The following is a 13,722-nucleotide window of genomic DNA, read 5'->3' as shown; positions in this document are numbered from 1 at the left end:
TCATTCCTGTGTTTCCCCCAGTGCATCTGCTGTTCAGTCTTGTCTTGGCCGGGCCTCCTCCCTCACTCATGGAGTACCTGCGCCTTGCCTTTTTCCTCATTCTGCACTTGGATGTTGAGTCCCTACTATATGTTGAGTTTTTACCCAGGACATGGGGAGGCAAAGGTAAGGAACTCATGGTTCATATAGCTTTCTATAACAAAATTTTCTCATGCCCCTCCCTTCTTTGCCCAGGAGAAATGCCACATGTCTGTGTTCCAACCCCTACCACCTTCTCAGGTTTGTCTTCTGTATTGTGGCCTTCCTGTGGTTTCAATGTGGTGTCTTTCAATAACTGGGCCTTCATGGGCAGACCCTTGGAGGCAGCTCTCCCAAGGCCCTGGTGGACTTGAATATGCTGGGAGGGGCAGCTGACATGAGAACCCACTGTCAACTGTTGGTGGCCCATTGCTGTGGGTACATGAAGTCCCCTATTTCCTGTCCATACATCCCCATCTCTCCTGAGTGGTGTAAGAGAAAAAAGTGCTAGTAAAAACTTGACCCTCCCTTTAACTTCTTTGAGTTTCCAACCCCTCCTGAGTAAATCTGAGTTAATGCCTCCATCCCAGACTTGTGAGGGGTTCTGTGTGGAAGCTGCCTGGCACACAGGAGGTGCCCAATAAACAATCTGGACTTTTTAAACACTCCAGGCAGCACCCCTAGACTGAGTTATAGCCAGAGACGCAGGGGCTGACCTCATTCAGCAAGAGCCCTCTCCTGGTTCTTGGATATAAGTCACAGTGGACAGAGACTTTCATAAAACAATGGTTCACCCTCCCCCCACCCCCCCCATCTTAACAATGGTTAACTAGGCCTGAGCCTGAGGAAGAGAGGAAGGGCAGGGGTATCTATTCACAAGAAAAGCTTTTCCAAGAGCAAGAAAATGTAGCTGAGTTTTAGGTCTGTATGTTTGGCAGCCTTCTGGTCACCCTGGATAAGCTCCAGAGCAGTGCAGCTCAATACAACTTTGTGTGATGATGGAAATGTTGTATATCTGCACTGTCCAATATGGTAGACACTAGCCACATGTAGCTGCTGAACACTGGAAATGTGGCTAGTACAATGGAGGGATGCAATTTTTAATTTTATCATTTTTAGTAAATTTAAATTTAAATAGCCACATGTAGCTATCAAATTGGACAATGCTGTTCTAGAGCTTATAGAAAAACAATCTAGTTGTGCACTACTTGTTCTTGCACTATTAGTTTTCCCATATCCAGTTTGTGGAAGAGAGTCAAGGCACGCTAGGTTGCTGGCAAGGGTCATGTGTGGTGAAAGGGGAAATGACAAAGTCTGGGCAGCACCCAGAAGGGAGGTTTGGAGCCCCCAAAACTATAGACATCCTGCTGAGAGGGACGCAGCTAGCTAGGCATCTGACCTTATTCTCAGTTCTCCCAACTGTGTGCAAGGGCAGAGCCACTGGTCTGCATGGTGGCAGAGGTGGGCAGGTGGTGCTCAGATACGTGATTCTCATGCCAAAAAGGTATGTTCCAGGTGGGGGAAAATTACTTGTGTTAGTCAGGATTTTCTTGATTTCAGATGACAGAAAACTTAACAAACTAGGTGGAGTTAAAAAGGAACATTTACTTTCTTGTTAAAGTGAAATAATCAGGTTAGAGAAGGCCTAGTAAATTTACTTAAATTCTTTTGATGGGAAACAGGTGGAAAATCCAGGCCATCAGTCAACAAAAGATTTAACTTTACTTTTATTTGTTAATAAATATATTGCCAAAGCTGACTGGGACCTGCACCTTCCAGCCCCTGCCCACAAGGCAATTGTGCTGGGCATGTCCCCTTGGCAACTGGGGCTTTGCCATGGCCCAGCTGGCACTGTAGGGACCACCAGATGACTTTTGCAATGAGGGGCAGGGAACGTTTGACCCCTTAATTACACTTTTTAATTGCTCTGGCCTTGCTGTTTCTCAAACTTGTTTTTTAGCTTGCTCCTCCCTCAGGGTCTTTTTACTTACTATTCCCTGTGCCTGGAATGCTTTTCCCAGAGCTCTTTGAAAGCCTTCTTTGCAGAGAGCCTGGGTAGCTTAGTCAATTGGGTGTCTGACCCTTGATTTCAGCTCAAGTCGTGATCTCATGGTGGTGGGGTCGAGCCCCACGTTGGACTTCATGCTGAGTGTGGAGCCTGCTTGGAATTCTCTCTCTCTCTCTCTCTCTCTCTCTCTCTCTGCTGCTGCTGCTTCCCTGAGCTCTCTCTCTCAAAATAAATAAATAAACATTCAAACACACACACAAATCACTTAAAAAAAAAAAAGAAAGAAAGAAAGGTTTCTTTGCATCTTTCTCATCTATGCCCAAATGCTACCTCCTTAGAGAAGTTTAAGACGTGCTCTCCACATCCAGTTTCTCTGTCCTCACCAGGCATCTCCCCTTCTTTGTGGCTTATTATTAGACATTACGGCGTGTCAGCTGGCCTAATCATTGTCTCCCCACAGAGATGTGAGCTCCAAGGGGGCAGGAGCATTGTCTTATTCACACTCAGTTCAGTGCCTGGCCTTCAGCAGGTGCTTGATAAATATTTGTTGACCACTGGAATACAACACCTTGAATAAACATGTTAGCCTCCACAGGACTTCTTGGACTAAGTCTCTGGTTGTTTAGAAATCTCTGGGGGTGGCTTGGCTATAGAAAGCTGTGAAAAGCAGGCCACTGGGTGTCATGCTGTTCAGAGGGCTCATGCTTATCCTCCAAAAGGCTCACTGGGCATCTTTCTGCCTCTACTGGTGAGGCAACTAAGGGGCAGGGCAGGGTTCCCATTGCTCCAAAGGTATGGAGGTGGTGGGGTAACCTATGGGATACCCTAAGGACATGGGCAGTAATAGGGAGAACCTTGATAAATAAATTCCTGGTCACTTAGTGATGCTGTTAGGCTACTGACTGTCCTTTTCCAGATGACAGGAGAAGCCTTGCTGGTCTCACGTGACCAGGATTCCAGGGCCCCTCAGCTGCTGCCTGATGGGATCTGCATAGGGGATTATTGATGAAGGGGAGGTGAGGCAGCTCTTTACTGTAACACATGCCTTGCTCTGGGACGGCAGCCAGGCAGCTAATTAGAGAGCCCAGCAGCTGTCCAGCCTTTCAGGCAGCAGGCAGCAGCTACCCAGGGCCAGGGGGTGGGGTGGGAAGGAAAGAGGAGGGGCACAGGGCCAGAGACCACCTCCCAAGGTGTAGGGGATGGGTGGTCAGGGTTTGTTTAGAAGGGGACATGGAGAAAGGCACGCAAGGCAGGAGGGGCTGGTTGGGGAGAAGGAAGGAAGGAGAGGAGGGTGACAGGACAGAGTAGCCTGCAAGTGAGGAAGAAGACAGATTGGTGAGATGTCCGGCAGGCAGAGAAACCTAGACTCTAAGCCCTAAACGAGGGGGCATGGAGTGGAAAGACAGGGTCAAATGGAGCGTGTGGGCAGCCTGTTTCCCAGGTACACCAACCTCTTCCATGGCAGTCAGGCCCAAGGGCTTGGGTCTTCCCCTGAGAGAGCTGAGTCGACACAGGTGCATTTGCACTTTCACATAGTCTCTCACTGACTCCAGAAGTTGCCAAATCTGCTTGTGTTCTGAGCTGGTCTTACTACAGGACAAGTAAAAGCAATTCTGCATCCCGTGGGAAGAACCAGGACACTTTGAGTAAGCAGAGGGCTCCCCCAGTGGGTTTTGGGGGGCATTTACTCTTTACTTTGTAGGCACCTAGGGTTGAGGGGAGATCTGGGGACGAGGAGATTGAGAGGGACAAAGGGATGTATTTGCCTGCCACTTCCTGGCTCCGGTCTTAGGTTCTGGGCCATGGAGAGAGGGCGGAGAGTGGGGGGAGGTTTGGTTTTTAGGTTCCGGTCAGGGAAGTAGAGCTTCAATCCTGCAAGTCCAGCTTACCCTAAATAGTTATAGTGGAGGGGAGAGAATGATGCAGAGGGACTTTCCTGCCAGCAGCTGCTGGTTAAACCTCTTTGGGAAATGAATGCTATGTGCATGAAAACTGGATGTGCCTTTTGAGAGTGCCAGCACATTGTAGAAATAACAGAATAGGCATTGTTATTCTCTGACCTGAGCCTCAGCTTGGACCCTTGCCCACATAGGAGCCTGCAGTTTCTCCTGGGATGCCTGGGACATTTTGTTCCTTCCCTAGCCTTCCTCGTGTGACATGTCTTCTCTGTCGTCCCTACCCAAGGCATCCACTCGTCTGTCCTGACCCCTCTGTCCAGGTGATGGCTCTTGGAGGTGGGAGGAGAGTGAACATCATCCTTTATTCCCTCATTTGCAAAGATAGCCCTGGCCGCTGTAAACCAATATTTATGGTGCTTTGTGGGAGACAGCCCTTCCATGATGAGGTGGCCTGAAAATTGGGGAAGAACACTAGACATCACTGTTTGGTTGATAACACTGGATGGTGCAATCACCCAAGCATTTAGCTGGGCCCTTCTCAGCCTTGCTTGTCCATCCATCCAAAAGAAATTCCATGGCCTCGAGGAATTCATCATGTGGAGGGGGAAACAGACAATAATAACTTTAAGATGGGACATTATGTTTCAATGGAAGGATGTTCAAAGTCCTGTGGGAACATCAGTGATGGAATAGCTGGGGGCTTAGGAGTGTTCACAAAGGAATGAGGAGGGAGCAGGTCTCAGAGGAGCGCCTGGGCATGTTGATCAAGCTGGACAGACAGACTCGGGCTGTATGCTTACAAATAAGCGGCTTACAGAACAGACTAAGTAGATTATAGTGAATGAGGGACAGGTGCATGCAGACGTATGGGAAGCAGCTTGAAGTCATGATGTATGGGGAGAGGGGTGATTCTGGAGCCTAAAGACCAGGGTTTGAGTCAAATGTGTAGATTTGGCCTAATCTCTTAATGTCTTGAGATTCAGAGTTTTCGTCTCTGAAATGGGGTTGGGGGTGGGAGTGGGGTAGGGTGGGTGGTGATAACTCCCACCTCCCTCTCTCCTGCAGGGAGGCCTGCAGGAGTCTTGGGAGAATCATGAGGGATGATGTACTGGAAAAAGAGTTTTAAGTTCTGCCCACATTAGTTGCTATAAGGGCTCTTCACACATTCATATGCTCCAAAAACTTCTAGTTCACGCCCTGTGGTCCACAAAGGAGCCTCATGCCACCTACACCAGGGACCTGCTCTGAGGGGCCAGGGAGTGTCAGCGGGGGCTGGGGACAACATGTGTACTCGGAGGCAGGGGTGGGACCCCTGCTAGACTGTTGCCTCCTTGTCCAGCCCCCGGCAGCTCCCTGGTGGAAGAGCCTCAGACCAGGAAGCAGGAGGTGTCCGGTGCCAGGCCAGCCTCGGAAAGGAGCCTCTTCTGACTGCAGCGGCTTCATCTGCCAGGGCGGCATTTCAGCCAGCAGTGGCGGGCTCCCAGGGCTGACTGCAGCGACCAGCAGGCTGTGCTGCCAGGATGTGGGCTTTGGTTTCTGTTTCTGTTTTGTCTCGTGCTTGTTGATGTGGCCTGCTTAGTTCCCCTGGGAAGGGGAAGTGCCGGTGGGTGGGATTGAACTCCCAGGCACGGGTCATGGTGGTACTGGGGGTAGAGGGGGTATCGGACATGCCCCATGAAAGCCCTTTCCTTGAGGTAATGGGTATGTGCCAGGCTGGCTGGGAGAAGGGAGGAGGATCGACAGGTGGGGCAGGTTGAGGCTTCTGTATGTAGAGCAGCTGGGGAGGAGCCAGGGAGCACAGCAGCCCACTGCGTTTTGCTCTCTGTCCTTCACTTGTCTCAGTGCAGGAAGAGGGGGGTGCAGCGGCTGGTGACCCAGGGGTGCACAGCCTTCTGGGCCACAAGCACCTGTGCATGCAGTGAATTCTGCCCTTTCACTTCTCCTCAGCTCCCATGCTGCCTTGCAAGTTGCCAGCTCAGGGAGCTCAGAGAGCCTGGGAGGTATGGGCAGGGAGGAAGCTGGCTATGGGCACCAGCTCCGGTGGCGCCTCTGTGGAGGACTGTTTGGCCATCCGTGGGGGGAATGGTCCCGGCTTCCACCCCTGTCCTGCTATAGGGCCACGCTGCACCTGACTTCTGTCCTTAGTCTCGTGCAGATGGTGCTGCACTCAAGGGGTTTTTAGAGAAGCTTCAGGACTTTCATATAAAGCCGGAATATCTATCAAATGTTCAAATCTTAGGTATATATTAAAAAGATGTATGTGGCAAGGGGCCAGATTTGTATCAGCATGTAGTCTGGTTTTTTTTTTTAATTTTTTAATGTGGGTTTTTTTTTTTTAGTTCGTTTTTGAGAGACAGAGACAGAATGCTAGTGGGGGAGGGGCAGAGAGCGAGGGAGACACAGAATCTGAAGCAGGCTCAAGGCTCTGAGCTGTCAGCACATAGCCAGATGTGGGGCTAGAACCCACAAACCATGAGATCATGACCTGAGCTGAAGTCGGATTCTTAACCGACTGAGCCACCCAGGCACCCTTATGTTATTGATGTTAATAGGAAGGGCCTCAACAATCACAGTGATATAATAGAATGAAATAAATATTAGGGTGGTGGGATTATTGCAGGGAGAGGGTCTAGCACACATTTTGTTGGTGTGCTTGTTTTTCTGTGTAGTTGTGCTTGACTCCCCAAATGCCCTACTTGTCTGGGGTTCTTGACCGCCCTTGAGAAAGATGTAGCCACTGCAGGGTGAAGGTGAGAGTGTAATTCGAAGCTAAATGAGAATGGCACTGGATTCTAAAATTATACCCCCTCTCAGATTTACAAATGTGCACACATTTACTCATGGTGCAAGAAGCCCTAAGTCCTAGCCCTGAGTGTGAATTGCCTGGGATCCATCCCAGGCTGTCATTGCTGGATTAACCAGACCTGAGCAAGCAGGATGGCACAGAGGAGGTAATAGGTTCCAGGACAGGGGCCCAGTGGCCTGGATGGGCTGACTGCCTGGTACTGAAAATTGTAGCATTCACCTTGAGGCAATTGTAGCGTTCACCTTGAGGCTGCCCCTCCGACTAGCCTGGTGGGTTGGGGCTGGGGCAGTTGGAGCTAATGAACGCCTCCTCTTTTATTCCCAGGGACACATGGAAGCCACCCATCCACTAGCCAAGGATCAGCTGAGCCCTGGGGCTGATGCTTGCCCACGCTGCTGAGAATGGCACGGAGGCCCAGCCAGGCAGCAGGAGAAAGGTTAACCTGGGACACTCCTGGACAGTGATCCTGATGTCTGTTCTGAGTTGTGCACTCAAGGGTGTGATAAGTGAGTATGTTACAGGATCCCCGGGGATCACCAGCCCTCCCTGCCTCGGCAGCATGGTCACAGGTCTGGAGGTTCTCATTATGAGCCTGTGTTCTGTCCAAGGGCCTGTCACAGGGCTATAGTTGTGGAATAGGAGGGGAATGTCCAGCAGTTTCAGGCCGTTTCATGTGTTGGAGCCATCTTATAGCCACATGGCCTCTAAAAACTGTGCCAGACACAGATTGGCTGACACAAATGATGTCAGACACCCAGCACATAGGAGATGACATCTTCCTAAATTCTCTTATCTGTAGGCTCGTGGATGCTTTGGGCCCTGGGCTTTACCTCTCTGCAATGAGAACTGTACCTCATCTGGGATTCCAGATTCTGCTCCAATGCTATGAACAGTTCACAAGGCCTTGGGTAGAGCACCCAGGGCACTGGGAGGTGAGGGATTGGTGGTGCCTTAGCTGCCATAAAAGTGGCCACCAAGGGGTCAAGAGGAGCAAGTTCTCTGCTGCTTTTGGCCTGTTAGGAGGAAGTTTTCCTCCTCCCAAGTCCAGACAAGCTGCATGGAGAGCAGGGGACCCCCAACTGTTGAGTCTCACCTGTCCTCATATGGGCTTTCTTTCCAGCCTTAACCTCTGGCTTTTCCTCAGTGGTGCTTTAGAAAATGACGATTGGTTGGGGCTTCTGGGTGTCTCAGTTGGTTGAGCGTCTGACTTTGGCTCAGGTCATGATCTCACGGTTCGTGGGTTTGAGCCCCATGCCGGGTTCTGTGCTGATGGCTCAGAGCCTGGAACCTGCTTCTTGGATTCTGGGTCTCCCTCTCTCTCTGCCCCTTTCCCGCTCATGCTCTGTCTCTTTCTCTCTCTCAAAAGTAAATAAACTTAAAAATTAAAAAAAAAAAAAAAGACAATTGGCTGCTTTCCCAAGCCCCAAAGGCCTGTCTGGCCTAAAGGCTATTGTCTGCATAGGGCAAACAGTCCCAGTGAGGGATCAGGGACCAGCAGGCAGGGAAGTCCCCTGGAAGACAGGGCAGGGAGAGCCAGTGCTTTTACACTCCTGACTGGATGGGCTATTGGGAGCTGCTGGGCTGGCATATAGGAACCGGGAGGCTTAGCTTCCACACAGGAGCATGCAGGGAGGGCAAAGGGTAGGTAACTAGGTATTTCTCAGCTGTAGGTAGATGTTGACTCTAGTGCTGGTGGGAGTTTAAAACTCAGGGCTAGCATTTATTTTTCACTCAGCCTGGGCTTGCAAAATCAGTTTATGGTTGGAGGCTCTTTCAGGAAGTTGATTTGTAGCTAGGGTAGTGCAAGCCTGAACTGTGGGTGTGGGGTGGGTGCACAGAGATGGCCACAGAGGCCACTGTGGGAGCACGGTGACTCAGACCAGAGACCTATTCCCCACATAACACAGAGTTCCCCAGGGCAATCTACACCATCATCCCTAAGACTGTTGTACCCTTTGGTCCAGTGATCCCATTTCTGGAGTTATTAAGAAATCTTTCTTTAAGGTACGCCTGGGTGACTCAGTCAGTCAAGTGTCCAACTCTTGATCTTAGCTCAGGTCTTTATTATTATTTTTTTTTATTAATTATTTATCTTTTTTTCCTTCCAAGATTGTATTTAAATTCAAGTTAGTTAACATATAGTTTAGTATTGGTTTCAGGAGTAGAATTTGGTGATTCATCACTTACATATAATACCCAGTGCTCATCACAAGTACCCACCTTAATAGCCATCTCCCATCTAGCCCATCCCCCACCTGCCTACTTCCATCAACCCTCAGTTTGTTTTCGATAGTTAAGAGTCTCTTATGGTTTGCCTTCCTCTCTGTTTTTAGCTGATGTGTCCTTCCCTTCCTCTATGTTCATCTGTTTTGTTTCTTAAATTCCACATATGAGTGAAATCACGTGGTATTTGTCTTTCTCTGACTTATTTTGCTTAGCATAATACACTCCAGTTTCATCCACATCATTGCAAATGGCAAGATTTCATTCTTTTTGATGGCTGAGTAATATTCCATTGTATATTTATACCACATCTTCTTTATCCATTCATCAGTTGATGGACATTTGGTCAGCTCAAGTCTTTATCTCAGGGTTGTGAGTTCAAGCCCTGTGTTAGGCTCTACACCCAGCATGGAGCCTACTTAAAAAAAAAAAAAGAAATCTTTCTTTAGGATATATTCCTAGAGAAGGAAAAGGCTGAATTCTTTTGTTACAGGCATAAAAAAAGATGTTTCTTGTGGTGTCATTGTAATAGTGAGAGTGGGAAACAATTGTTCTCTCTCCCTTTTCTGAACACCTAAGTTAAGTAAATTATAGTTTTCCACCTGGTGGAATATCACATAGCCATTATAATAATGAGAACGAAAGCAATATAACAACTGGGGGAAATGATTATTTTATAATAAGTGAAAATGTCAGGTTACAGAATAAGTACATTAAAGCAACTTGTAAAATAAACACATGAGAAAAAATTGCAAGGGAGAAGTGATAATGGCTGCTAGTTTGGTGGAATTATGAATTCCTTTTCTTTCTATGATACATGGATTTGCTTCTTTTAAAGCTAAATGTAATCCAGGTGAATATACAACACACCATTAACAGTGACTTTCTCTAAGATGTGGGGTGATGGAAGATTTTTACTTTCTAGGTCATTCCTTTCCATAATGTTTAAATTTCAGGTGTGAGCACATGTTACTTTTATAATCAGGAAAAATAATAAAGATATTTTAAAATGTTAGCATTGAAAAATTTTAAAGGCTATATCTTCCAAGAAAGGGGAGAAGAGAAAGGCTGAGCTGCTAGCTGTTTACACCTGCCCTTATCAGTGTTTAAGAGCCTGCACCTGTGTGGGCCCATTCATTCATTCATTCATTAATCCATGCCAGAAGTATTAGTGGGTCTTATCACCAGGCACTGTTGTAGGCACTGGGAACCCAGCAGTGAACAAGACAGAGCCCCTGCCCTCATGGAGCATTCATTCTAGTTGGAGGAGACAGACAACAAACAAGTAGCAAAATAGTAGAAAGTGAAAGTGCTGGAGGAATGAAATATGATGATGTCAGTGATGGGAAGGCTGTTTTGGATTCGAGACCAGAGAAGGCCTCAGGGGTGACAGTTGAGCTGAGATCTGAGTAACAATACAGAAGCAGCCAAGTGAGGTCTGGAAAGAGCCTTGCAGGCAACACTCAGGATGCCCAGCCTCAGGGCCCCAACTGCTAGGTGCCATTTACTGCCTGAGCCCTGGCGAACCTCTGTGCCAGGCTGTGTTCCCCAGGCCCACTTGTCCTCCTGTGTCTGCCAGCTGGGATTTGCTTAGCATCTGAGGCCTTCTAAAATCCTCTTTGGCCTGCTGCTTTGTGTGGAATGGTTGCTCCTGACACTCTCCCTGGTGCTGCTCCAGGCACCAGGCTTCTCTGGGCAGTGTGATGCTGGTCACTGCTCTTGGCTGAATGTCCACGGCAGGGCTGGGCCATCTGAGATTCCCAGCCAATATGAGGGTGGGCTGGCAGTCAGGGTAGCCTGACGGGGACCAGTGTGTGTCTTGGTGAAAGGTCTTTGAATGGTACACACCTTGAGGCCCTCAGGGGTGGCTGCTACCATGGTCCTGTGAGGGTCCGCTATGACCCTGGAGGATCATTGTGTAGATCTTGCCAGAACTTGGCCTTAGAACAGAACTTGGCCTCTCAGAATAGGACGAGAGCCTGCAATGGCTCTGACACCTGTTCTGGGCTTCATTGATGATCTACCTAGAGGTTCATGTTGCTCTTGCTTCTTGTTTCCTCTCCATATACCATCCTAGTCTTCCAGAAGCAGAAACTCAGAAAGTGGTGGTGCCTATAGAGGAGCCTGTAGTCAGCTTCAAGGGCAGTGCAGTGTGCTGATTGGGAATGAAGGCTCTGGAGCCAGACTTGCTGGGTTTGAATCCTAGCTCTGGCTTTTATAGCTGTAATTCTTAAGACTTATTAAGACTTCCCCTTCCTCAATTGCCCCATCTATAAAATAGGCTTGAATATTATCTGAGTTAATACCTGGTAAGTGCTGAGAAGAGTGGCTGATGATTACTGTGACTTGGGAGGTAGCAGGAAGACCATCCCAAAGAGTTTTCTGGGGGATGCCCATAGCAAGAAAGGGTGGAACTCTATGGTGTCTGGGCTAGCCAGTGACCACAGGTATTTAGATCTGCTTGTTTCCTTTCTGGCCCTGAAGCAAGCCCATATGTTCCTCCCACCCTCACCCCTCCCAACTTGATTACCACAGTGGAAGGTGAGGATGGTTTCAGACCTTGCATCTTTCACCCAGATGTTAGGACACCTGTCCACCCCTCATAGATTCCACTCACTTCCAGCACAGAGCCTATCAGGGGGCTGGACTCAGAGTGCCCCCCCCCGCCCCCCGCCTCCACTGCCTTGCTCCCAGGGGCCCCCTATAAGGGCTGTGTCTCTCCCCAGCATATGGAACTGTAGCGATTTTGGTGCCTAGGAATGGGGAAGTAAATGAGGTGAAAGAGGCCTAGTAATGAGGTGAAGCCCCGCCCAGCCTGGTTGCATGTAAGAGGAATCCTGATTTTCTATCAAGATGCTCCTCTGGACAGAAATTCCCAGGGTCATTGTGTTGTGGCACCTTAGCTTCCTGGAACAAGATGAGAGTTTTGAGTAAAACCAAAGGCAGTTGCCTTATCTGGTTTTGCCTCCAGCCTGTCTCAGACTTGTGGCATTCTCTTCACCCCTCTCAACTTGCTGTGCTCTCTGCATAGGGAATAACTCAGCAGGTTCTGGAAGCTGGTGAGATACTCCTAGGGAGCAAGATTCTGACCCCCTCCCCACAAAGTCATCTATCACCTGTCCCCTTGGGTGGGGGGGAACGGTGCCCTGCTCTGCCAAGTCACCTTGAGTTCTGGCCCTTGGCTGGAACTCCGTATTCCCAGGCCCTTTTATCAACAAGTATGAAGGCTCTTGTACATGAGTGTTGTTCTCCATATCCTGCATGTGAAACCGTCCACAGCTCTTTTCTCCTTCTTGTTTTCATCCTTGCTCACGCTCTCCTCCTCACTTCACCTTGAGTTTTCTTTCCTGGGCCATCCTGTCTTTGTGTCATCGTTCTCAGGATGGTTGTGTTTGTCACCAGGAGAAAGAGGCCAATGTCCAGTGAGCTACTGGTTCTTCCTGATGCAGGCCTTCCCAGGTCTCTGATCTCAGTGCCGAGCAAGGAGGTACTGGAAGAATGTGGGGAAAGGGCTTGGGTGGGGGGAGGCCTGGGCAGGGATACAGGTCTGTTGGGCCAGCAGAGGGTCAGGGAGCCTGTCCCAGCTCAAAGTTTAAGCATGGCTCCCATGAGTATTAGCACTGGGTTTGGGGAGTGGAGTTTTGCAAATCTGCCCAAGCCAATGCCGCTTCTAATGTTAGTGTCTGTCCCACCACAGTGTGAGCTGCCATCCCAGCTGATAACACTGTCTCACATCCCCTTTCTCTGTCTTTCCCCCTCATGTCCTGTCTCCAGCCAGGACGTCCAGTTTCTCCTTTTTGTCTCACATGGACTAGGCATGTTCTTCTGGCAAAACCCCACAGATGCAGCCTGACCTGGCCTAGGTATGCTTCCCCTCTGCCTACCCATGTTCTTCCAGGTAGGGAAGGTTCCAGAAATGGAATCCAGGCCTTGGACTCACCCTGTTCTCTCTTCTCCATCCTCTCTTCTGTTCAACATCTTGCCCTCCTTCCACTGTTTAATGGCTATTCCTTTGTTCTTGCTTGCTTCTGCTCTAAGGTTTGGAGGTCCAGCTCTTGAAAGTCACCTGCTTCCAGGGGGTGTGACTGGACCCCACGAGTTGTTACTGACTGGGAAACCTTGGCCATCTCTAAAGATGAGCCCAAGGGGCAAGGAGAGCAGGGTTTTAAAGTCAACATTAAGGTGGGGTGCTGACCCGAGGACTCCATTAGTTATGTCAGGATGCTGCATAGGATGAACAGGATCCTGTGGGCCAGAGGGGCCAGAGGTGCCAGTGCAGGTCAGGTGGACAGACCTAAGTTCAGAGGGGCCTGAGTTGGGTGGGAGACAAAGTGGTTTCCAGGCCACCACAGCCCCGCCTGCCTGGGGTCATGGGCCCCTCCTCATTCTCAGTGAGTTTCCCTGGAGCTTCAATCTGTTCTCTCCCACTCCAGGGGTCTAAAAGCCTGTTGGGGGTTCAGGATAGAATGAGGGTGTGAGAAGCTTGCCAGGAATGCTGGCCCTTTCATTCCACCCTGCTTTTCAAGCCTGGACCTCAGAGGGCTAGTTCTGAGTGCCGCCCCCCCCCCCCCCCTTTTCATTAAACCTCCCCAGCCACACAGAGGCTGGAAGCTGGCCAAGCCCTCCTCTACGCAACCTTTGTTTCCTCAGGGGCTGTGTGTGTGGTTATTGGTTTCACAGGGTTGCTTGGCTGCTGGGCTGTGCTCTGGGTGGAGGTGAAAACCTGACCTGCTTGGCAAGGAAGGCTGCCCAACCGCTAGTGAGGACAG

General features: G+C 49.5%; 1 protein-coding gene across 14 annotated transcripts in view; it reads left to right on the top strand.

The window, feature by feature from the left end:
• TMEM229B (transmembrane protein 229B) overlaps positions 1-13,722 on the top strand; it is a 39,941-nt gene that overhangs the window by 17,526 nt on the left and 8,693 nt on the right. For 6 of the 14 annotated variants that reach the window (XM_043556419.1, XM_043556416.1, XM_043556414.1 and 3 more), the window contains exons 2-3: positions 7,055-7,236; positions 7,530-7,662. In XM_043556419.1, coding sequence (XP_043412354.1) covers positions 7,570-7,662 — 93 coding nt within the window. In that variant the 5' untranslated portion in view covers positions 7,055-7,236; positions 7,530-7,569. Of the gene's footprint in view, positions 1-5,523; positions 5,619-7,054; positions 7,237-7,529; positions 7,663-12,355; positions 12,441-12,727; positions 12,817-13,722 lie in introns of those variants that run through there. The other 8 variants (XR_006293418.1, XM_043556422.1, XM_043556423.1 and 5 more) reach the window with 4 other exon arrangements.

This window comes from Prionailurus bengalensis, chromosome B3 (assembly GCF_016509475.1).
Source record: "Prionailurus bengalensis isolate Pbe53 chromosome B3, Fcat_Pben_1.1_paternal_pri, whole genome shotgun sequence".
Classification (NCBI taxonomy): domain Eukaryota; kingdom Metazoa; phylum Chordata; class Mammalia; order Carnivora; family Felidae; genus Prionailurus; species Prionailurus bengalensis.
Note: the sequence above shows the minus strand (reverse complement) of the source record. Positions and strands in the feature narration are given on the sequence as shown.